This window comes from Pygoscelis adeliae, unplaced genomic scaffold (assembly GCF_000699105.1).
Source record: "Pygoscelis adeliae isolate BGI_AS28 unplaced genomic scaffold, ASM69910v1 Scaffold58, whole genome shotgun sequence".
Classification (NCBI taxonomy): domain Eukaryota; kingdom Metazoa; phylum Chordata; class Aves; order Sphenisciformes; family Spheniscidae; genus Pygoscelis; species Pygoscelis adeliae.
Genome location: NW_008825564.1, coordinates 1,214,263 through 1,240,301, shown reverse-complemented (window position 1 = coordinate 1,240,301; position 26,039 = coordinate 1,214,263). Strand labels below are relative to the sequence as shown.

The window sequence follows — 26,039 nt, the reverse complement described above, 5'->3', positions numbered from 1 at the left end:
TCTTGTGTAGTGATTCTGCTGGCAAGAATCCTCTTCCTCTTGTGGCCTACTATTCAGCATAAGAATTTCAATGTTATACCTTGATTTTTATACCAAAGCTTGGACGCTGCCACTTTTTTGGTTTTTTTTTTTTCCCCATTTAAAGTATTGGCTTGTCAGTAAGTATTATGCAATGAAAGTACCTTGCTGAGAAATGCTTTTGAGATGTTCTACAGTCGGTTAAAGCTGAATGATAGATGGTAGCTTGTGAAGTTGTTTCATTTTATCATTTAAAATGTCTTCGTGTGGTGACAAGTTAGTATTTTTCCTTTGCACAAAGGCTATAAGAACTTTCTTCAGAGCTTGAATGATTCACTTTCTCTAATTTTGTCAGAAGCAATAAACAGTGAGTAGATGTATAACTTTTCATTCCTGTTTTTTGTAAAAACCAAACCAACAAAAACACCAACTATTGAGACTACCATGTTTGGTGAGCATATCATCATCTTACTTTAGAGAACTGTCTTGCTGTATTTTCAGCAATGGTGAAAAATCATTTCTGCATACAAAACTATGAAGTTTTGCTACCTTCTCTGTAATTAATAAGGCTTTTTATGCTGTACTGCTGAAATGATTAGAGCCAGGAGGGTTTAAAGAAATAATGGTAAAGAGAGTAACAACAGAAGTGTGAATGCAGAAGTGTTTGTGAATGAATAGACTGAAAGATTTGCATTATTGGAAAATCTCTTGGCTTCTAATGAAACGAAGAAAGCGAAGAGCATTGTGTGTGACATGTTTAAAGATGGATTTACTCCTGCAAGAGATGGGAAGTGAGAGTATAGGGAGTACAAACCTGTTCTAAAAAGCTCTATGAAGTCAAAACGTAGTCTGTAGAGAATGTTCTTAGTGACACTTGTGCCTTCTATACATGGCAGGTTTTTCCTTTACAGTTAATGCTTCCCTCTTGGCTTGTTCTGTTGCTGACTGCACCATTGCTGTGTCCGCCCCTCCTTTTTTTTTTTTCCAGAAGTGTATTCTTCCAATTGAATCTCCACAATAATCTTGTGACATTAACTTTTTTTGTTGTCTCCTTCTGTAGATATATTAAGGTAGTATGCTGTGTGCTGTATTATACCAATTGTATGGTGGTTTTAAGCAATATGATCTTTCTTCTATATTTGACAACGTGTTAACTGTTTGTTTGTTAGGGTTGGGAGACCCTGCTTCCTTTTATGTTGCTGTGATTTTTCTTTTGAATGGATTAATGATGTCACTGTTCTTCATATACGGTACATACCTCAGGTAAGGCAACTAAGACTGAGCTATTTAGTTGATACTAGCTGTCAGTTTTTATACTAAATTTGAAAAAGTGAATGCTAGAATATCTTTATGGGATATTCGTTTATTTGTTTGTACAATAGTAGTGCTTTTTATTACGTATACATTGTCACTAAAAAATTACTGGGACAGAGAAGCTTGTTGCTTAAAATAATTGAATATGCCGGAAAAAGTTGTGGAAAATTTCAGTGAAGTGGTATCTCATTGCTATCACTGGGTTGTGGGTAAAACTAAATATTATGCAGGTTTTAAACAGCTTTTGACAGGTTTGTGCTCTTAAAATTACCAGTGTAACTCATTTTTAAACAAAGTTTGAACAACAGTGTACTTTTAACCAAGATTGGAGTTTCACAATGCTTTGCCTTAAGTCATATTGCATTTCTTTCAATTTTAATTTAACTGATAAGGTAGAATATTTTTTAAGATAATGCATTCTTTTGGAGACATGTATACACTTCCCTTTTTCTATAAATTTCTGTTTTCAGTATCTGTCCTTAAATTTCAGGAACTGTAATACACTTTCATACAAAACCAGACTCGCATTCAGCAGAAAAACAGAAGTGGAACTATTTTTCTGTTTATCTCTATTTTCATTTGTCAATTTTGCAAAAAAGCAAAAGGCTGCTACATTTTCCTCTGAGATGTGATTGTTTTCCCCCTCATTCCCTGGCTTCAGTGTCTTTTCTCTTCCTGCTCTCTCTGAAGCATGTGCTGATACTTAGATAAAGAATAGTATAAGGGCAGGAGCTGACAGTGGGGGTAAAATATATGTGTTTGTGTTCCTTAACATAGGAAATTAATGTCTTATGTTTTGAGGAAGTAGATAAACTTTGAATATTCGTATCATTAACTTGTCATTTTTCTCTTAAGGGAGGTGTATGGAAACCCACGTTTTATGTATTAGTGTTACTGAAAAAGCAGTAAGGTCTTAATTTCTCAGTACTTTCCTTAGACTTGGGCTGTGTTGAATATAAATAACTACCAAGTATTGATAGTAATTCAGTTTTTAATATAAATGATCTGCTATGTAGGTAGTCAAGATGACTAGAATATAAATGCAGTTCTTTCAAGGTGTAAGCCATTAGCTATATGGGGTTATGAAAAATAACAAGTGACTATGAATTTTCCTGCAGGTAGGATTTTGATTTTAATTATTTATTCTGAAGAATATTCATAGTTGGACACCAGATCTAGATGACTGCTGTCCTGGTTTCGGCTAGGATAGAGTTAATTTTCTTCCTAGTAACTAGTATAGTGCTGTGTTTTGGATTTAGTATGAGAATAACGTGCTAACACACTGATGTTTTAGCTGTTGCTAAGCAGTGTTTATACTAAGTCAAGGACTTTTCAGCTTCCGATGCTCTACTGACTGAGAAAGCTGGAGATGCACAAGAAGCTGGGAGGGGGCACAGCCAGCTGACCCAAACTGGCCAAAGGGATATTCCATACCATGTGACGTCATGCTCAGTACATAAACTGGGGGAAAGCTGGCCGGGGGGGCCGCTGCTCAGAGACTGGCTGGGCATCGGTCAGCAGGTGTTAAGCAATTGTATTGTGCATCACTTGCTTTGTATATTCTATTATTATTATTATTATACTTTATTTCAATTATTATTCCGATTCTCTCCCCCATCCCACCGGGGGGGGGGCAGAGAGTGAGCGAGCAGCTGTGTGGTGCTCGGTTGCTGGCTGAGGTTAAACGACAACAACTGCTTAGCCATTATGGCTTTTTCAAGGTTCCCCTTAGTCAAAGCAAGCCAAAATATTTAGGCTTTTCCATAAGGTGTGAAAAATAAAAGAACTGAATCTGGAGTAATGCAATTCTACTACACTGAAGTAGCTAATCTTATGAATCAGCATAAGTCTCCTTCATAAAGCTGATTTGTTTCTGCTATGCATTTTGAAAGGCTTTTTCATAGCATGACTCATTTGATGGTGGGAAACCATCCTCTAATATTTTCTCTACCTTTTCATTCCTGAATTTGTTAGCACTAATCATCTCAAGCTTACATAATTGGGTTTTTTAGGTGGTTTTTTTTGTCTCCCTATATGTTCATAGAATGTGTAATCTTTTTATTTCAGCCTTTATTTGCTTTTAGTCTCTTTGCAATCTTTGACTAGTGATGGAAGGTGATAGGATAGTGGAAGACCACTTTTATTTTCCAAGCTAGCATGTGTTCTCACATCTGTGCTTGCTGTACTCTATAATGAGCTTGTTCAAAGACTCTTGGGAATCTTCTTATATGATGCAAGTTAGTCTCAAGCTCTGGAGCATTCTCTGTTAAGATAACTGAAGCAATATGATGAGAACTCATGCCACTTTTTTAGGGTTTTTTTTATGGACAAAGGAATGGCATTTGGATGATAAGTACTTTATGCAATTGTAAGATTCTGCCTCCCCCCAACCTTCCCTGCTTCTCTATTCTTGTAGTCAAGGGACAGAATACTTAAGCTGATTGCCAAATACTGCGTCTTGAGGAACTAGCAGTAAATTTCCCATATCTCCTTCTGACAGTACTTTTTCAGTATTTTGTTTCTTGCATGTTAATCAACAATGAATTACAGCATTTCTCCAGATGGCTTTTAAGCTTCAGCTTATTGTACCCAAGGAGTCAAAAGACTAGTTCTTTCATTATTCCAGAGCTGACTCTACCAGACAAAGTGTGACTGTTCAGATCAGTTCTTTAAAAATTACTAATTATTTATTAAATTTAGATTATTCTGTATTAAACATGGGGGAAATAGGTTCCAACTGAAGGGCATGTACTTTGCCAATTCTAGTATGGTTTGGGAGTTTCAGTGGAAAGAGTTATCCTTTATCTTTTATATTGGTATAGAAAGGTTTAACTACTGTATATCCTACATGATAGCACTGCACTGTTAGAAGATAACGAGTCTAACTCAACACTAAACATAACCCGCTGTGAAATAGGCTCTGTTCATTTCCTCTTCTGGAAAAGATACTGACAAGCTGCATTTCCCTATTCTGCGCTACAGATTTACCGATCTTTTCTCATGTGGTGAAATAGTGATCCCTTATAGAGGCTTGTAGCTCTAAAGCACTCATAATACAATTAAGGCCTTTGTATTCTAGACTTTAAGGTTTTATCACAATGTTAACCTTTAGCATAGATCTTGAATTGTGTTTCTGGTTTGTTTGTTTTTTTTTTTTTTTCAAATTTTTAGCTTCCTTTGTTTCTAAGACTAACAGTTTTCAATATTAAGCACATTCTTTTAGTAATTTTGGGTTTCAGTGTTGATGCTTTTAGAATTTGCGGAATAAAAGGTTGAGTTTTATGTGCAAGAATGCACAATTCCTGGAGATTGTTTTAGCACTCAGTTGATATTTTTAATCCTCAGATGTTGTACCCAGGACTCACTGATTCTGTTTGACTTGTATATTAGTGATGGGTGAAGGATCTGAGAGGATCTGAGGTTTGTTTGTTTTTTTCCTTAAAGAATCTTAACAGCTGGCTGATACTTTTGTTTAGTAGCAGAAATGGTGTATTCTGTCATTCATAGTAGTAGTGCACTTGTGTGCACAAAAACGTTCTTTATATCACAGGACGTGAGTAATTACAAATCTAGTCAAACAAATAGGGATCTTATCTATTGCTCTTTTGAGATGGGATAAATGTGAATAATATCTTTGGGTTTAATGTTGACTCCATGGTGCTAATTATTCAACCGGTGAATTTGGTTTAGAAACATATAAAAATCCTGAGGTCAAGGGCTTAAAAAACTTCCTCATGTTAACATCTCAGTATTTCACATAAGAATTAAATTGTATCTTGCACTGGCCACGTCATGAACTCATTTCTAAATACGTTTTTTGAATGTGCTTGATTTGATTACCCTAACATAGTCTTGGATTCAGACCAAAATTTGCGAAGATCCCTGTTGGGTGATTGAGCATGCAAATTCTAAAGTTTTCTGCTCAACATATTAGGGAAGAAATATTCCATTTATATTGCCTGGTGTTTTTTTAAAAAAAAAAAAAAAAAAAGTTTGGCACTTTTCAAGACCAAGCTCTGGGTACAGCAGATGAAGCTCCAGATGTAATGATCTCAATGAAAGTTTGTGAGGAGTGGAATAGCCTTTTTCCAAGTTACTTATGTTAAAATTGCTGTTCTGCAGAAAAGAGCTGATATATGAAGAGTGGTTTGCTTGGAAATAAACATTAGCTGACTAACTAGTATTTTAATATCGTATGTATGCTGTAGATTGCTTTCCCTTGATGCTTGAAAGCATTCCCCACTCCACCTCAATAAACCTAGCTGTCCATAAGTGCTGCTTCACATTTTTTAAGCAGCATTGACCATTATGAGATTCTATTGTACCTGTTTTTCATGTTCTTTTCACAGTGGGAGCCGTCTAGGAGGCATCATTACCGTGGTGTGTTTCTTTTTCAACCATGGAGAGGTAGGTGTCCCTCCCCTAGTCCCCTCCTTTTTTTTTTTGTTTTTTTAACATTAAGCTAATTCTCATTTCATTAAAGATAGTGGTGTTGCTTATCTATTAGGGGATGAATTTAAAGGGAATAAGACGTTATCGAAAGCAAAATAGGCTATGACTCAAAAATGTATAGCGCAGTCCAATGTGTCACCTTAGATGTTAAAAAAAAAATTCAGAAAGGAAATATATTGTAAAGTGGTCCTGAGATTGAAATCTTAGTAGCGCAATGTCTTCAAGTTTCAAAACATCAAAATACTCTGGTTTTGTGCCCATTCCAGACATAACTGGGCTAGATGTACCATATGAACAAGCTTCAGAAATGGAGGAGGTTTTCTTGAAATCACTATGTATTTTACCAGAAATTCATGAATACACACACACAAAAAAACCCCAAGGAAACCTCTGTAGTACTGATATACTATAGCCGGGATACACAGAATTTAGAAACCGTATATGTGTATAGAGAATTCCAATGCTAAACTTCATTAGTAAGCTGCATTAAAACTGTCACTTAAAACATCTCCCTGTGTCCCCAGCTAATGCTGTTCGTGTCGTTGTTTGATATTTTGTAAAAAAACTCATGGCTTTTATTCTGATACCCTTGGGCAGTGTTTCTGGTTTTTTATGTTCACTTTATGTACATAAATTCATATAAATATTTGTTTTATTTTACTTAAAATGCATCTGTACTGTAAAGATTTTCTAGATGGAAACTAGCTACCTTATGATTTTGTTAAGGGTTAAAGTTATGTTTTGTTTTCTTACTTTACTGAGCTGAACTTGGTAGAAAACTCTGAGTAGTAAGAATATGTAGTTGCACATAGTAAAATCAAAGATGCTTCTACTCATAGTGAGCTTTGACAGTTTTCTTATAAAACAAAAATCTGTGTGATGAAATAGCTATTTTACTTCTAAGTTTCATTTGAAATGTTTTTCTCTAAATATCCTCCGTGAAGAATTTTCACCCATGGATGATAATTGCCTGGTCCAGACCAGGTAAACATTACAGAGTTTCTGAACTTTTTTTGGTGCTGTAAGAGGGTAAATACAGTTTTGTATGGGTTTCCATTCTTCTTAATGGCATTCTGAAGTGAAGTGAATATTTTATCCTTTGCTAGGAAATAGTGATAGACTATGCACTGTTTTGCCAAGTCTGTGAAGGTGATAAAGTGTAACTTCAGAAAGGAACGAGTTGAAAACGTCAAAGATAGTGGTAGCAATAACGAAAAGAAGCATTTATTTCACTATGGCACAGCCAGTTCTCATATCCGTACGAGACTCTGTAGGAGAGCTCATCTCTCTCTATGGATGACTTGACTTGGGGGAGCAACACAGATAATGTGTGTATTTTGGAGAATGGCATGAAATTAGGCCTGCATAGCTCTACACAGATGTAGTCTGGGCTTAGGTAGAGCTTAAGTAGGGTGACCCTGATTCAGGCTCAGCTGTATGGATTTCTGGAGAGCAATAGAACTTACTTGCAGAGGTGCAGTGTTAGATCCCAGCTGGCTCTTTGCATTTGTACTGTACCTAATGAAATAACACAGTTGTTTGATATTGTTGTGTATATAGAGCTATGGTTATATATGTAAGTTATATATGTGGTTACATGTATGTAGGTGGTCTAGCTTCACTGTGCGTACTGTTGAATCACATGCAGTGGGTGTGCATGTGCGCGTGTGTGTATAAAAAACTTTTATTTAATTCTTCGATATGCCTTTGATTCTGTGGAAATCATCTTGCATGTGGTTCAACAGTACATACTGGGGAGCTAAACCAGTTGCTAAAAATTTGCTTTCCTTTTCTGGAAGGATAGGACTGAGCTACATGAGTAAGCCTGATTTGCAAGTCTTGGTAGCTCAGATCTAATGCTGTGTAAAAGCAGTTAGCCTTCTGGCGTTGAACTGATGATCCTAAGGCAGTATGTTTTTATTTGTGCTGTGCTTGTGCTACTGTGTTTTAATGATTTCAAGCTTAGACAGAACTGATGTATTTATACCTGCAGCAAAGTTAGTTTACAGCCTTGATAAATCATCCACAGATGACTGAGTTTAGTATTACATTCCCAATATAGAAAAATAGCATGGGCTACATTAGTCAATCCACTTTTAAGGTAATGCTTCCTTTTTGTGGTTGTATATACTCATCATTTCTTTCCTGTCTTTATCTCCTCCAGTACCAAAAGATTTGGTAAATCAAATGTTGCTGTAGTCTTGAAAAATAATCAAAAAGACTATACTGCTTTAGAATAATCATGATTATATTTATTGCTAATAAAAATAATTTTAACTAATCACATCTATGCAGTCAGCTGAAGACAACACATTAGTGTATATATATTTATGAAAGGTTTATTTTAATGGTAATCAGGATGCAGCTTTTACAGAAAGTGCTTTTAGACAGCAAGGACTGTGTTTGATTAATGTGATGGGCTTCCGTACTTTGCATTTATTTTACACTATTTCTACACATTTATTTTACACTATTAATTTGACATATTTGTGAAATAGCAAGACAATAAGCAAGGAATTGTATAATGTTGATTCTAGTGACTTCCTTGGTAAAATACTATTTTAAAAAATGGTTTTAAGATTATAGGACGTGAAGGAGAAGGAACATCCTGGCATCAACATCCTATAAGCTTTCATAGATTCATTATGGTCCATATTAAGATGAACTACGTTTTTGTCCTGTAGTTGTAAAGAACCTACTTCTAATTTTTAGCGCAAATCTATTGATAGCCATTTTGAACCCATTTATTTGTATGTCAAAGTTGTCCTGTAAAGTTGTAATTATTTTTTTGATAGTCAGTGCCATCTGCAAGCACTTTATAAAGAGCTGAATGTAAACATTGGAGATGACAGTTATAGCTGAGCCATTTGCCGTGAACCCCAAGAAATTAATGAAAAAGCTATTCAGTTGACTTCATTGTATTATGCTTTGCTTTATTGTGGTTAAAGAGCAAAATAAATAAGTTGGTATAAGCTCTGTAAGAGCTTAATTTCATGTGTTCAATTTTACTGGCGTGTTTTGGAGGGCAGCTTCGGGTTTTATAATTTCTGTGCTGTTGCTAGTAGAAATGTGAAATGTTTATAACCTAGAGAACTCTAGCATAATGAAGAGTGTGTCGGTTTATCCTTCAGATCCTCTCCCCACACACTTTCTCTGTCTAAGTGTGGGAAGGCACTGCTTGAATTTGAGAATGATCTTAGTTACCTGAATGAGTTGTTAATTTCAGCAGAAGCAGGGACAAGCAGCTGCTGTCCTGGCTTTTTTTTCTTGGATGTTCTCTAGCTGCCACATTTAATTTTGGAAAAGCAGTGATCTATTTTAATTAAACAGTGCATCATAGACCTCAAGTCTGGAAGCCGCTTCCTTTTTCCTTCTCTTTTCTGCTTCCTGGCTTGTTCTTTTTAAGTTTGTGAGTAAAATCTCATGTAGTTTGGTTTTTGCTTTATTGAAGTATCTGTGGTCATTCATTTTGAAATACAAATGCATTGTTTTATGGAAATGTAGCAGCAAATGTTACCAGCTAACCCAGTTCTTTCTTTTAGTGCACTCGTGTCATGTGGACTCCACCTCTTCGTGAAAGTTTCTCATACCCATTCCTTGTGCTTCAGATGTTGCTTCTGACCTATATTCTCAGGTACCTTTCAATTTATACTTAGCTCTTTACAATGATTTAAAAAATTGAATGTCACAGGACATCACTTTAAATGCATTTATTTAAATATTTATTTAAGTGCCTCTGTGTGCTGTAGCAATGATATCGTTAACAAAGAAACTTTCCTGTGGCTGTTACATTGCAGACGCTGCACCAGTAGAACTGCAGTCGTATTACTCACTTATTAAAAGGAAAAACTTTGCAACTTGAAGAGATGATTAAAATAAAAATCAGAATTACTGTGTTGGCAAATACGTATGTAAACTAAAAATCAGAATTTTTGGTTGATGTCACTTCCTTCCCATGAGAAACAAGCTGATACTCCATCAATTGGTTTTCTCCCTCTTGGAGAGTGGTACGTTGGTTGCACTTAGAATAAGCCTATGCTATGCAACGGAGGATGCTATAGGCACCCATAAGCTAGTTTTCTATGACTAATTAACTAGTCTAACTAGTTCAATCTAATTACATTCATGCAGGGATGTTCTTGAGTTCATTAGCTCTGCTTTTCAGTGGTTGTTTCTGGCTTGCAGCATGATTCTGTTACTGTCTTGCCTCTGTTTTGAAAAATAAGCATGATTGTTAATACTTGAGGGCTTTTCCACCAACTCCATTGCACCAGATTTGCAATATATTTATGATTTAGCTGGACTTTGTACTTGTAACCCCAGATTTTCCTTTATTAGGTCATACTGATTTGTTATTGATGATTAAATAAAAAATATTTTGTCCTCATCTGTCACTAACTTGTGGTTTTTAGGCAAGGAAAAGACATATGCTGTCTAGAAAAATATTTTGAGGAATAGTTTGTAGAGAGATTGCTGGATTTCATATTAGAAAGACACCTGTTCACTTGATGCTAAATTGTGAGGTCAAACAAAAAAACCGAGGAAAATACATTTTAAGTTAGGGTGATCAGACCACATGTATTCTGTACCTATAATTATGACCCTTCTTGATTAGATAGATTCACTCTTGTTCTTCAAATCTTGGTACATAAAATAATACCTGGGCTTGCTTACTGATGAGAAGTAGGTATTTAAGCATTTCAGAGTTAGGTTCCAAAAAGGAGATAAACATTTTAACATTCTGTTTCTCAGTTATAATTACTGCTTCAAGAGCATCTCTGTTTTATGTATAGCAGTATTCTAATGAAATACAGGAACTATCTTTGAAACAGAGACTGGAACTTAAATTTTCCATTATTTGTATCACTTGTATCACAATGTATTACTTAATACATTAGACTCATACTCAGCGTGACTTCCAATAGAAGCTAATCTTCAGGCTTTGTAAAAGAAGCTGAAGAAAATTTTACAGAATTTGGTGAGATTGCTGTAATCTGTTGGGTTTGCGTTTTACAGCAGAGTATTTATGGTGTCTTCATCTGTTGGGGGCCACTTAGTGACATTTGAAACATGACATGTTTCTGAAGTGAACTCAGAGCTAACACAGGATTAAATAAATAAGACTTATAGAAGGACGTAGAGAATGGGCTGTTTTCAGTTAAAAGATGAGTTTCATGTACTTGTCATTGTCTCCTGCCCTGAAACCTCACTCAGGATTGCTGGCAGAAAATTGCAGAAAGTAAATACGGAAGAAATGTGAGAGAGAGAAGTGAAATCACTTTCAAATGCAGACTGTTTTGAGAATAGTTGTGATCCCAGCTGAAATGGAAATGGCTGTGACCTGACTGTAGAGTTGTTACAAGAAGGTGGACCACTTCAAGTGACGTAGGTTGGCCTGCTATATTACATGCTGCCAGGAGAAGACTTGTTTGGTAATGAGTGACTCATCAAATAGTTAAGAAACATAAAGCATCAAAATGATTGTTTTTGGAAACTGATAGAAAATGGATATTAAATTTATATGAGCAGTGTTATTTGTAGTTGATCGATATTGCTAGCTAACTGTCAAGGTAACTTTGTTTTTATTGCATTCTCTATTGTACTTTTCAATAATATGCAAATACCAGTGTAATTTTACTTACTGATGCCTATTCTGTCTCTTTTTCCCAAGGATTCCGAATATTAATACAGGAAGCTTGATTGCACTGTGTGTTTCTAATATCTTTTTCATGCTTCCCTGGCAGTTTGCTCAGTTTGTTCTTCTAACACAGGTAAGACCATATTCACCTCTAAATAGCCTCTTTGTCTTATCTAGGCAAATTGACTGCTTTGTATAGACAGCCACTAAATTCACAACTATACCAATACTTTCCTTTTAGCCAGATCTCACTCTTGCTCTCAGGAAAGATTCACACCATTTATCATATCAGTATTTTTCTAGTCTTAAATTTAAAAGTTGACCATTTACACTGCTCAGTCCTCTGTTTCCAGGACTAAAAAATTTACTTTTCTCCTAAAAGCAGCGTTCAGCCTCAGATCAGTACATTAGAACAATTGCAGAACAAGAAAAAAGTTTGTGTATTGAAGTACAAAAATTAAAAAAGCATTGATCCTGCATCTCTTTAGGCTATTCCAGATTTTTAAATGGAGCAATGTTTGCATGGCATGTAATACCTGGCATGATTTTGCATGATTTCCTATTTAATTTTGATGAGCCTGTGAGTAGTGGCATAATCTTACTGTCTGAGAGTTCAGACAGTTGAGGTAACTTTAGCTAGTGTTGAAATATAGTAAATGCTAATGTGAGCAATAGGATACTGTCATACAGCACACTTCCTTAGCGTTTAATTGATTGAAATGTAGCCTATTGCTTGAACTCCGTCTGTGTCTCCATACCTTTGCATTTGTCTGTCCTACTTGAAGCAGATGTTGCTTGGTTTGAGTTGATAGTTTTGAACAATCGATGTATGTAAATTTTCTAACTGCAGAAGAGGAAGCCATTAAATTCTGTAAAATATTGTGAGAAACTCATCGCTATAACCTGTTTAAGATGCTGGGCCTGAAATTTGAAATTACACATTCAATTCATAATTTCATTAATTTCCCATGTGATTTTTAGCAAGCTTGCCTAATCAATAAATCTCGTTTTCCTCAGCAGCAAATTATGGATGTTCCCATACTTTGCTGAAAAGTTAAGGTTAAAGAGTGTTAATGAATGATTTTTTGTGGTTTTTTTTTTAAATCTAAGGGTGAAAGATGATGTTAGTGCTGTGTTTTGATGACTTGCATTTTTGTAAAGCTGAATACTTAAATATTCAAATATGTTTGATAATTGTTATTCAGAGCACCACAATAGGTTTTTTGAAAGAAACCATTATGAAGAACCTAAGTATTTACTTAGTAAAAAAGTAGCAATAGAAGTTTATGATTGTTTGAATAATCACTTTTTTGTATGAATATGTATTCTGCTAGAAAGAGTACACCACTGCAAATTGTTTAAACTTATCTTTCACTTTTGATTCTAGATAGCTTCATTATTTGCTGTGTGTATTATGGGTTATATTGACTCCTGCAAATTACAGAAGATACTCTCTGCTCATATGGTAATACTTTTTTTTAAAAACTTAAATCCCCTCAAACAGGTTAGAAAACCAACAGAGGCCATTTGTCTGAAGTGTTTTCCTTAGTTGCAAGACGGTTGAAAAGATGCAATAATAAGGGATGGAGGGGCCTGGATTTGAATATTTGATCTTATGTATATTTATATCACAGTGTCAGAAACTAGGATCCCTCTGGCGCACAGGAATTTTTGAACTCCAGAAAAATTATCAACCTAAAAGATTTGTAGAAATATTTGCCTCTCGTTTCTATCTCTACTCATTCCATGGACTTGAAGGTACTGTCTCAAACAACAGACTAGAAAACATACCAAATAATAGAGCATGAGCAATAAAAAGTTGAAAAGGCAGCATTCATCTCCTGCCATAGGTTAGTAGAAACAAAAAAATGAGACATTAGTCAGTCAAAACTTACTGTTAGTAAGTCTTTATCATTGAAGGAGACGAACCCCAACTAAAATTGGGTTTTGAAGACTACTGTAGTCTTGACCATGCAAAGATGTTGTGGTTGAACTATTTGGGGAGATATTTAGAAAGGAGGACCAAGAAAATGATTAGTCTGAGGAAAAACTATTTTTCCAAAAATGGGTGAGAAAGTCAACAAAAGAAGGAGATCATAGATAAAAGGCATGTAAATTTCTGCATAATATATCTGATTTTCATTTTTAAAGTTAAGATAATGATCAAGTTTTGCTACCAGGAGTTTTGCTCTTTGAAGTGAGATTACAGTTTTAAATATACAGGAAGATGTAAACAACTTTTTTTAAGAAATAATGGTTGTCTTTAAAAATATATTTTTGCTAAAATTATGCTATGCAAACTCAGTGGGCACAAAGAGAATGTTTACCACAGGAAAGAAGCTTTGAGCTAAATTGTGTTTCATATGTTTTCAAACATACTTTGAAATACTGTAAATGATAAATTAAAGACAGTAGTAAGCTCTATGCAACTCATTTCTGATATAAACCCAGGACACCAAATGCTGGTTCCCAGTCAGATTTACCAGGAAAATTTGCAAATAAGCATCTTGGTTTAGTAATTTTTTGACAGAAGCAGGATGAAATACTTAAGCCTTTTGGCTTATGTCAATAGCTATATTGTAATTTTGGTGCCGAAGTGCAATAAAAGCCTGTTTTCAGATAGATAAACAATCATGTTATATTACAGAGAAAGCTTAACGAGGCTGGGTACACTGCCAATTTTTGTTTTGTGGTGGTTTCAATTTTTGCTGCCCCCTACTTTTCTGTGGAAAATAAAAGTCTGACTATGTGAGGGGGGGAGTACAAAAGTCTGCGTATCTGACAAATAACTACATTATTTTTCCTTATTCCTGTATGTAGAAGGCACAGGTTGATCATTGATTTTAACTCTCCAAGTTAGAAAATGTAATTCAGCTTGCTTTCTATTAAAAAGAAAGCACAGTGGAGATCAGGATGGTGGATAAAAGTTGTATCTCAGCCCTGACTTTCAACTTCATATAGTTAAGTGCATATGATCAAACGGTCAGAGTTCTGCTTCCTTGACTTCGGTGATGATTATGTTTTAAATATATGCTTCTCGGTTTGGAAGAAAGAAGACAACAAACATTTTATTCAACATTATGTTTGTCCAGGGTTCTGAGGGATAACAAACAGGAGGGAGAAATAATACAATAATTCAAAAAAAATGAGTATGTTAGGAATAACTTCAAAAATGTAGCTGGTATATCATGTAAGATGAGTGAGTTAGTCCTATGATCAAATCTTTTTGTCTATAAGTACTTTTAAATAGAAATTAACATAATAATCGACACTTGGCTACCTGTTGCCATTAAGTCCTTATAATCAGTGTTTTCAGAACGATACTGTAAGCTGAGTATCAACCTTGCACTCGCTGTGAAATAGGTGTCTTTAAATTTAAAGCTGTCGATACAAGGTAATTTCTATACTTGGGCAATTCTTACCTTTTCTGTTTTAAATTTAATTATTTTTATTTTCTTCTTTCAGGTATCTCTTATAGTGTGTTTTATTCTGATGTTTGGTAATTCAATGTTATTGACATCATATTATGCTGCATCTTTAGTAGTTATCTGGGTAAGTTAAGAAAAAAATCATATGACATGCTAAAACTAATGCTGTACTGTTATGTATGTATTGATGTAAAATGTGAAACTGCTGCATTACCAGATAGTTGAGAAATCTTTCACATGACAAACAGAGTTAGACCTTAAAGATATTTGGAGGATGGGTAAATACTAATTTAAAAATCATGTTTTTACAAAACCTCTTCATAAGAGACATTCAGTTAAGGCTCAGTTCTCTTCTTTTCATAGCTCTCTTCTTTATATAAAAATATAAAATTTACCACATATGTATTTTTGACCAGAATAACTGTAAAAGAATATGAGCAAGGAGGAGTTTGTTTTAAATGCTTCTTTATTGATTGTGAAACTGCAAATGTAGAACAAATGACTAAAACACATATAACACTGGTTTAAGACTATTTGAAACTGCTGAGTCATGCTGACATGTTAGTGAAATTATTCACTGAAGACTCATCATCTCATCATTCACTATCTTAATTTCTCCTTAAATAAGAAAAACAACCCCCAACCTCTTTCAGTTTCATATAGTTTCTCTTAAGGGATTTGTGTACGTAGGAAATAGGAGATAAGACTGTGTGAACAGATCTAGTTTAGCATACTGCAAATCATCTCCATTTCTGATTCTTTTTGCCTCTCCTAGAAGCTTGGGGTGAGCTCAGTGATTTTTTGTTCTGGTTTGGTTTTTTGTTTATATTTTGTCAATCAGCAAAAGCATGGTAATTTCTCACACTAAGAATAAGCTGCCTTAGCTACTGGTATTTGCTGTAGTATAGTTTGCTTGTTTTAAACCCACTCTAATTTTCTTGTAGCAGCTTTTGTAATTATATTGTAAGTACAGGTACATTGAGTTTCTTGCCTGTTTTTTGCTTTGGAAAAAATATTTATTGTTTGTCTGTTATTTGGGTGCTTATAGTGGCCTCAGTCTTAGTATCACGTATGGACTGGATTTCTGAAACCTTTTAAGTTCATTCTCAGTTTTTCTTAATTACATTTTTCATCGAATAAGCTTAAAGTGAGTCTTCCTTGTGTCATAAAATGGGGAACATAATGTGAAACAGAAAAATACCAGTAACTCCTCCCACCCCCCATATTCTGTTGCCTTGTTTGAAAATTGTTTGTATTATACTGCCAGTAATTTATTTATTGCTTCAGATGTCTCTTGTCATTCGTGGAAGCAGACATAATTCAGTTTCCCATTGGCTTTGATTTAAAGTAGCTTAGAACTGTGTAGTACAGAATCTTACTTGTTAAGGAGAAGAGTAGTCTTCCATTAATTGTATATAAACTGCAGGAAGAGTTTTTATGTTGGCATGTTTTGCCAGTGCAGGGTGAAATCACAATATTATATATTCATTCATATTTCAAGTTGTATTAATTGCAGAGGGTTTTTTAATAAATAGCTGTGTGGTACAATCGGCGCTTACCAAAACAACCCCCTCACCCAGGGTACTGGAATATCTTCTTGTTACTATATGTTACCTGAAAATGTACATTCATTCTATTATTAGGGAATTCTTGAATTGAGTCCCAAAGTCTTGAAAAGCGGCAGAAGAGAAGTCTATCTATGGGTAAGGAATTTCATATATTTTGAATTTCAGAAAAGAACTATGACTTTATTTTGTCTTAATGAAATACAGAAATAACTTCTGGTTTAGTTTCTAATAGTTGAAAATCAAGAAATAGAGCTGAACTACTCTCTTTAAGTGAATTGTCCATATTCCCAGAAATTAATCTTAAATTACTGAAGGAAGAAAAGGGGCATAAACATACATTTATATAAAAAAATTAAAATATACTTCAAATGGCAACACATTTAATTTTAAATTACCAACTTAAACATGTTTACAAAACCTAAGATCTGTATGAAAATCCCTTTAAAATAAAGGACAATTTAGAAGAGGCAAGTAAAAGGCTAACAGTACTTGCAGAAATGGAGATTAAGATAGTGCATCAGATATTCACTAAAATGTATCCTATCTATTTTTTTAAGATACTTTTTATAACAACAGCAAGCAACTTGTAATTGCGTAACTAAGTAAAGGAAGCAAGTTGGAGTAAAACACTGTAGGGTGTGTGGGTGGGGTTTGAGGGCAGTAGAAGTCGTGTCTAAACGTGGAGGACACCCCCAAAACTATGACAAATAAAATACAACACTGTAGAAAACATGAGAAGCAACTTAACTGCTTAAGACACAACATTAACTTGTATAAACACCTGAAATGGGAGCCTGCTGAGACTATGCCTGGCTTAAGACAGGCATTCTTGTTAAATGAAGGGTGACCTGTTAGCAAAACTGGATGGAATTCATACAGTTATTATAAAGGAATTAGAATACAAAGGAATTAAAAAAATATAACAAACTGCAGTGCATGTATAACCTGCCGATGTAGTTAGCTGTAGGGGAAATAGGAGTGTAGGCAAATTGCATGTCAGTTTTTAAAAAGGAGATCCAAGGCATTTGTGGAACTGCAGCCCAGTAAGTCTAACTTTTGTAAAAGAATAAAAACTTGAACAGTGACGAAGTTGTTAAGGCTATATGTACATGCAATATAATGAGATAGGTCCAATACAGCCTCTGTGAAAGGAAGTCATGCCTCACAAATGTATTTGACTTCTTTGAAGGATGTAGATAAGGGTGTGTGGGTGAGTGTAATGCACTTGAATTTCAGAAACCTTTTGGGGAAGATATCTAACTGGAACTATAAAATAAAATAGACTCCATGGGATAAGGTGTGAATGTTAGAAGGTAAGAAACAAAGGGTGGGATTAAATGGTAAGTTTTCAAAAGAAGACCACCACCACCACCCTAAGTATATATATAAAATAACTGATCCTAAGTAAGTCCTTGCCACTCAGCAGAGAAATCTTTGTATTCTTATGAAAAGTTCTCTGAACACATCAATTCATTACTGAGCAGGCATCAAAGAGGAAAATACATGATGGAAGTCATGGAGAAGGAACTGCAGAGAAAGCAGAAAATATTTTTTTATTTTGTAAACTCATACTTAGCATCCTAAATATTGCATGCAGTCTCAAGTCAACGTGTCTTACTTACAAAAAAGATAGAATGCCTTCACCCAAAATTTACTACCATCAAATTTAAGTAGAGAGAGAGTATGAAGATAATTATTAATGTAGAATTGCTAAATAGATGAGATTTTAAAATAGGTTAGAATTCTACATCTTGTAAAATAAAGGTAAATATGACAAAGCCAGTGAATAGAAGTAGGATATAATTATAGTTTATTTAGTGCCCCTTATGCTAGCAGCAATAAGCTTATAAGAGAGGAGAAAGATACTGTGGAAGCAAAAAAATTAGAGGCATTCAGAAAAGGATTAGGTACCTCCTAGGTATTAAGGTTCATTTGCAGCCGTTAAATGGGATGGTTGAGTGCAACCCGTTATCACATAAAAACCCTGGTTACATTACGATAAAGATCAGTTTGTATTTTGTTGTTATATTCTCTCTGAAAGCATCTGCCACTGGTCCCAGATAAAAGATACTGAGCCAGGTTGTCCTATTTGGTTGATTTGGTTTTATAAAGAATTAGACAGATTAAGCTAGATTGCCAAGAATTTAATCTTTCTGGTACAAGGATGACATGATATGTAACTAAAAGTAGTAATTGTACATACTTTCTTTATATTTTCTTCAAGTTCTAACTTGAGATTATCTTGAGAAGGTACTATAAATCAGCAAATTCCTCCAAAGATTTGTATTAGCAGAGTAGTACAACCTGATAATATGGAGAGGCTATTGGTGGGAAATAATCACTACACACTGGTGTATGCAAACCAGATGGAATTGACAGTTAGGCTGCCCCTGTTTAAAGTTAACTTTCGTACCTCCTCTGCTACAATGTCGCGTGCAGTGGTACAGCCATTATTATAAATCAGTTGCACAAAATTAGTTCAGCTGTAATAGAAAATACGAAAAACGTTAAAACACCCCAGTGTACTGAAATTTAGGAAGTGTAATTGTTAGAAATTACTGTACTTACTGGTGACAACATAGGAGAGTTTGTAACTAGTAGCTACATTTAATAAGCCTTTCAAAAAAGAAAAGGTTTCTTTAAAAATTTGTTGAGACATGTTTATTTAATTCCGAATATATTTTTTTTAAGGTCATTGAAGGATGTGCCTGGTTATTTGGGACAGTCACCTTGAAATACCTAACTTCTTTAGCATTTGGAATAGCTGATGATGTAAGTTCTCTTAATCTGAGTACCTGGTTGGTGTCTTTCAAAATTATTTTAATTCTTAATATTTTGATTTTGGTATCTTACTGATATGCTTTCCTGAAATTCCAAGATTTGTTTTGCAGAAGTGGAGAGGGATTGCATATTTGCTTTCTCTTTCATTATGTATTATCACTTTGAGGTGTTATTACCGAAGTTTGTGAAAAGACGATTTTTTTTACTATTGAGTTAGTAAATTGTCTTTAAATGCTAGTAAAATGTCTTTAAATCCGCATTGTCTTTAAATGCGGATTTATAGAGCTTTGTTTATTTTGGATATCTTCTACCTACATCTTTATTTACTCAATTTCTTACTTCACTTTCCTCTGAAGCTAATCTTCAAGACAGTTTTGAAATGCTCGTTGTAACTAGTACTCCTCGCTTCACTTCAGCCCCTTTATTGCCAGATTCTACTGTTAAAAGCCTATCTGCAGATGTGCATCAAGGGGCAAAAGACGGGAAGCTCATATCTTAAAATATGAGTATGCAAAACTGTACTCTTGTTGAACCCAGTTGCAATGGTAACACCCTTTTTGTGCTGCTTTCTGCTTTTTATTTAACAGTCCAATCTGTGTTACACTCAAAGATGTCATTTAATATACTGGAAATAGATTTTTGGTGCTCTTATAACAATATTGTAAATGGTATAAACTTGTGTTCTAATGAAAAATATTTCTCATATACATTCAAACTACTTTGTTGTGGAAAAACAGGACAGTTTTTGCTTACTACAGCTTTTTTTTTTTTTTTCTGTATATCCTACCAGGCTCATATAGGAAATATATTAAAATCTAAATTTATTGGCTACAAGGATTTTGATACATTAATGTATACCTGTGCTGCAGAGTTTGACTTCATGGAAAAAGAGGTAATTTGATCAAAATACATGATTATGGAAGAGGGAACTTTTTGTTTTATCTTAGTTTATAACTTAAAACATCTGGGAGACATAACCTCCTACTGCTGTCCTAAGTTCAAGTGCTTACTCATGAAGTTAGACACATTAATGAACTTAAGCTAAATTTAACTGGTTTTATTGCTTTTAAATGAACTAAAAACAAAACAGTGTTTTGATTTTGGATTTAAGAAATGTGCTTGCTTGAATGAAAGAAGTGGTTGCTCAGGGATAAATGAAAGGTTACAGTTCTGCAAACTTAAGATTTTATGTGGCTGTCAGAAACTGGTTTTGGGTATATGGAAAATGTACTGAAAGCTGCAAAGACCTTGTGTGGTAGATTTAGGCTACAGAAGAGCATCAAAGCTTCTTAATGTGTCTTTAGTAGACTTTTTTTAGTTCATCACTATCGAGATACGCATTTAGAACGTTTATAGGTTACTCAACCCATAGTACTCAAATTCAGATGAGATACAGTCTACTTTTAGTTTTTGGGTGGCTTGCCAAAGAACCGGGAATAATTTCCTAATAACCCTAGTATTACGACCTAGTGTGATTGCTGGGTGGAGTTTAAATTTGAGTTTCTTTAAGCTTGCTTTGTTCTTGTTGAGTGTTTAAATTTACATTTTACTCAAGGAAGAACTTTTTATATTGTTTTTTTTAAAATGACCATTGAAGTAATTATAGGGGAATGGAAAGCAATTAATGCAGTTTATTTCCATTGTAGACTCCAGTAAGATACACAAAGACTCTGCTATTACCAGTTGTTCTGGTGGTTTTTGGGGTAATCATCAAAAGGGTAAGTGATTGATATAGTGAATCACCTTTACCTTTTTAGGTTTTTTGAAGGGTTCACTATTTATTTTGAGATGGGATGATGTTAGTGTGGTGTGTTAACCTTGGCTGGCTGCCAGGTGCCTGCCAAGCCGTGCTCTCATTCCCCATCCTCAGCCAGACAGGGGGGAAAAAAAGAGTTGAAAAATGTCATGGGTCAAGATAAGGACAGGGAGATCACTCACCGATCAGCAAGGAGCTGTGTACTCCTGTGTGGGCTCTCCATGGGTTGCAGCTTCCTTCAGGGCATGTCCACCTGCTCTGGCATGGCGTCCCCCACAGGCTGCAGGGTGGATATCTGGTCCTCCACGGGCTGTAGGGGGGAAACCTACATCACCGTGGTCTTCTCCACAAGCTGCAGAGGAATCTCTGCTCTGGTGCCTGGGGCACCTTCTCCCCCTCCTTCACTGACCTTGGTGTCTGCAGGGTTGTTTCTCTCCATTTTTCTCACTGCTCTCTCTTAAAGCTGCTGCGCACTGTTTTTTACCTTTTCTTAAACATGTTATCAACAGAGGCACCGCCAGCACCACTGACGGGCTCAGCTTTGGTCAGTGGTAGGTCTGTTTTGAAGCTGGCTGGAACTGGCTCTGTCTGACATGGGGACAGCCCCAGTATCTTCTCACAGAGGCCACCCTGCAGCCCCCCTGCTACCAAAACCTTGCCACGTAAACTCAATATAGTTAGATAAAATACAGGTTTTCAAAAATATTTGCTTAAAATTCTGTATTCTCTTCATACAGATTTTTGCAAAGGTCCAGTGCTGACTCAGCAGTAAAACTTGCTTTGATGTTCAATGCCAAAAAAATTTGTCACTTAGCTGATGAGTACTATAACTGAAGTTTATAACTGTTTTTGTAAATTTGATTATGTATAATTTGTGTAAAAACAACTTACAGTTTACACAGGAACAGATGGGATAACTGCTAACTGCCTGGCTAATTAAACATCCTCAAAAAGAATTTTTAGCTAAAACATTGCATGTCTTTATCTTAGCATTATCTCAAAATGAGATTACCCAGGTATAATTTAATTTAGCAAATGCTGAAAATGCTTTAGAATGCTTTTGAAAGTTTATTCATACTTTTTGTTGGCTTTTGTTTTCTTCAGGCAGTTAAATACCTTAGGTGGGCCTTATCTCAGGCAGGCCAATATGAAAGGTAAATATTGTCGTCTTTTTTAATGTAAAACTGAATTTTCTGCTGGAAATTTATTTGATTTGCTGTATGCTAAATCATTCGGAATTCTACATTATGTTGGTCCTTTTTGAAGGGTAAAATATGTATCGTTCAGTAACTGAATGGCTTGGATGTACTATATGTGGTATTTTTATAGGATGTCTAAAACTAAGTTTAGCTGCTGAACGTGGTTTTAGACATCTTAACCCTCTTACCCCCAAATTTTCTATTTAATCACTTATTCTTCTGCTCTGTTCCTAAATCAATATTTATTCATGTGCCTATTCACTTTTCCCCTATAAATAGTGAATACAAATTCTTTCCTCCCCGTTATTTTTTTTGCAGGTTATAAAGATACCCGAGTTTCATCTTTAGGAAGGGATCCCAACTGTATTAATTTTATTTTCTAAATATCTGTAATACATGCTCTACCTGTCACAGCCATTTGGCATCACTCATTGATGCTGTGCTCAAGAGTAGTGAATTTGGCCAATTGAATGTTGTCATGTCCCTGACATATCTTTTTGCTTCCTGTTTTTTTCAGTTTATCACTAATTATTTCAGTGATCTCTGCTTTCCATGGTCTAATGGCCATTATCAAAATTTCAACAGATGTGAGCAGGATTCAGCATTCTGTCTTCACAGATGTTTTTGGAGAACAAGCATACATGATTTTGACTCTTTCCACATCTGTATTTCCTTCTGAGAATCCAAAACCAGTCTACGTAGTAAATGACTGACTCTTTTTTTTGTACCAGTGCTCTGCCTCTTTTACGTTACTGAAGTTTCATTCTCTAAATAAGCTGTTCTATATATGAAATAATTCATGGAAGTAATTAAAAAACTGTTAAAATTAATTTTCAGATTTCCAGATAGATACAGGGATTGAGGAGGATAGTTACTGATTTGTAATATATTTCAAAGCTTGCTATAGGGGAGGAAAAAAACCTATGCAGGTGCTGACTCATGCTTACTGGATTAGTTCAGTTGTCTAGAGACACTATAGATTACTTCAAAGTAAAACCAGTGCTTCTGTAGTACATAAACAAATAATGTGATTTTCTGTTTTTTATTCAGGGAGGAACGTTCTAACCATGGTGAGGTAAGATTCTTTTTCTGCACAATTTTATTAATCTGTTAATGTAATACTGGATATTGAAATACAGGTTGCAACAGTCTGATCCTGATACGTGGTTTATTTGAAGGTAAGTATTTGCATCTTTTATTCCCTTGTCTTAAATTGGGTCTGGTACATCACCAGAATAACTCTGGAATGTTGAACAAAAAAATATAGTAGCTAATGGTGGGGTGGCAGTGCAAGAGAGGAGTCTTTTGGGCTTTTGCTGTAGCAGTACAGAAGGACACTGAAATGATGCTGGACCTTCCATTTTCCCCATATGGACTGAGAAGGAGATTTGTTCCTTTACTGGGGTTTCACGTGGCGGATAATGTTAAAATTCTGATTTGAAATATACCATAATGAAAATAATTCTACACACGGTTCTTTTAATAAAATTATGCAAAAGAATATAATTGGCAGCTTTCTTATGTGGTTTCTTTATTTGCAATTAAGTCAGCAAGGACAGTGCAAAACTTTCTTAACAGCAGTTTAATTGTGGTTTGTGCTACGAGAGAAACCTCTTGCCATTCAAAATACGATAATCAATCAGATAAAAGCACTGATTGCAAAAATGCCTCTATGATTTACTACAGCACTTCCACAAGTAGCATAGATTCAATGTTAGGAGTGGTGAGTGACGTCTCTGATGCTTTTTAACCTTTTTTGAGAATACTAAAGCAAGCTGCCTGTGGCTGTGCGAGTACCAAGGATGATTTTACTTGCTTCTTTCATTTCATACTTAGGTATTTTAGGTATTAAATAGCAAAGTCTCTTCACTTCTGTAAAGAGGTTATACAAGAAATTTTAGATATGTTATTGCCTATTTATGTTTCAGGATCTTTTGCATAGCTAGCCATTTCTCCAGCTCTTTTTAGTTTGATTGTTAATATTTATCCTTCCTGTTGTTCCATACCTTGGCATACTACATACACTTAAGAAAAAAGATAACAGGAAGTCCTTATCACTGTCTGAAATGTGAAGATCTTTACTTTGACTTGGACTCTTTTTCAGACAAGCTCTTCGCTTAAGCTATACTGAAAATGAAGTTGTATGTTTAAGATAGAAATGAAAAGTCTGCAAATATTATGCTTCTGTGTGGTATTTTTTTTTCCAGCTGGTATACCATGCATTGCAGCTGTTGGCATACAGTGTCCTAGCGATTTTAATCATGAGACTAAAACTGTTTTTGACACCACATCTATGTGTTATGGCTTCTTTGGTGTGTTCAAAACAGGTAAGGTCTCTTTTTAATCCTGTAGCTATCTCAGTACTTACAGTATTACCCAGGTGTTTGTCCTAAAGCAAATTTCTGTGTGTTGAATTGCTGAATCTGAGTGTACCAGTTAAAAATAAACCAGATTATATTGCCTGTTGAAAAGTGTGGTTACACAAGTTCCATTCTTCCCTCTCCCCAAATAAAGCAAATGTCTTGTTTTATGCAACTTGTCCAATTGCATTATTATATGAGTTAATATGCTGTGTATCGAGCTTGAGCATAGGGAGACATATGCTGGATTTTACTGTACTTACACATTTCTATGCCATTGCATGTTTTTTATTGACCATTAATTTTATCCAAACAGTGTTTGTTTACACTGTGTTTTCACAGCTCTTTAGGGCTTATTGCCTTGCATATTTTTTGTGTATTAATTCTTTCCAGAAGTATAGTTTTGAAGTCTTGCATGTTGAAAACATTTCAGCCTTAAAAATCAAAAGTCATATGCCTAACTCAGATTTAATTTTCCTAGCTTGAAATTATCCATAATATAAAATGTTACTAGATTTTCTCCAGATTTAAGATACTAGAATTGGCTTTCCATGTTTCAGTATCTGTGTTTTTGAGAAGTGAACTTGATTGAATCTGTATCTAAATAGCTGTTTTAGAAGCTTTACAGTTGCAGCAAAAGCAGGGTAAGCAGTCCTTTGTCTGGGAAGCAGACGGGGAGGTAGATTGAAAACTGGCTGAACGACTGGGCATAGGGAAGGGTGGTCAGTGCTACAAAGTCTGATTGAAGGCCAGTAACTAGCAATGTACCCCAGGGGTCAATACTGGGTCCAGTCCTATTCAGTGTCTTTGTTAATGGTCTGGATGATGGAACAGAGTGTACCCTCAGCAAGTTTGCTGACGGTACAAAACTGGAAGGAGTGGCTGGTACATCAGATGGGTGTGCTGCCTTCTAGAGGGACCTCAACAGGATGGAGAAATGGGCTGACAGGAACCTCATGCAGTTCAACAAAGGGCGGCTCTGAAGTCCTGCACCTGGGGAGGAGCAACCCCAGGCACCAGTACATGCTGGGGGCTGCTCAGCTGGAAAGCTGCTTTGCAGAAAAGAACCTGGGGTTCTGGTGAACACGAGGTAGAACATGAACCAGCAATATACCCTTACTGCAAAGAAGGCCAATGGTATCCTGGGCTGTGTTAGGAGGAGTGTTGCCAGCAGGTTGAGGGAGGTGATCCTTCCCCTCTATTCAGCACTGGTGCCGGCCACAGCTGGAGTGCTGGGTCCAGTTCTGGGCTCCCCAGTACAAAAGAGACATGGATATACTGGAGACAGTCCAGCAAAGGGCCACGAGGGTGATGAAGGGACTAGAGCATCTCTCCTGTGAGAAAAGGCTGAGAGAGCTGGGACTGTTCAGTCTGGAGAAGAGAAGGCTCGGGGGATCTTATCAAAGTGTAAGAAAACCTGAAAGGAGGGTATAAAGAGGATGGAGCCAGGCTCTTTTCAGTGGTACCCAGTGACAGGACAAGAGGCGATGGGCACACACTGAAACATGGGAGGTTCCCTCTGAAC

At 35.6% G+C, this 26,039-nt stretch overlaps 1 protein-coding gene across 1 annotated transcript in view; it reads left to right on the top strand.

Moving 5' to 3' along the window:
- Positions 1–26,039, top strand: part of DPY19L1 (dpy-19-like 1 (C. elegans)) — a 74,824-nt gene that overhangs the window by 38,411 nt on the left and 10,374 nt on the right. The window contains exons 8-20 of the mRNA XM_009332419.1: positions 1,188–1,281; positions 5,682–5,739; positions 9,327–9,418; positions 11,456–11,555; positions 12,810–12,887; positions 14,888–14,974; positions 16,494–16,553; positions 19,110–19,190; positions 19,990–20,091; positions 20,846–20,917; positions 22,060–22,109; positions 23,205–23,229; positions 24,362–24,481. Coding sequence (XP_009330694.1) covers positions 1,188–1,281; positions 5,682–5,739; positions 9,327–9,418; positions 11,456–11,555; positions 12,810–12,887; positions 14,888–14,974; positions 16,494–16,553; positions 19,110–19,190; positions 19,990–20,091; positions 20,846–20,917; positions 22,060–22,109; positions 23,205–23,229; positions 24,362–24,481 — 1,019 coding nt within the window. The remainder of the gene's footprint in view (positions 1–1,187; positions 1,282–5,681; positions 5,740–9,326; positions 9,419–11,455; positions 11,556–12,809; positions 12,888–14,887; positions 14,975–16,493; positions 16,554–19,109; positions 19,191–19,989; positions 20,092–20,845; positions 20,918–22,059; positions 22,110–23,204; positions 23,230–24,361; positions 24,482–26,039) is intronic.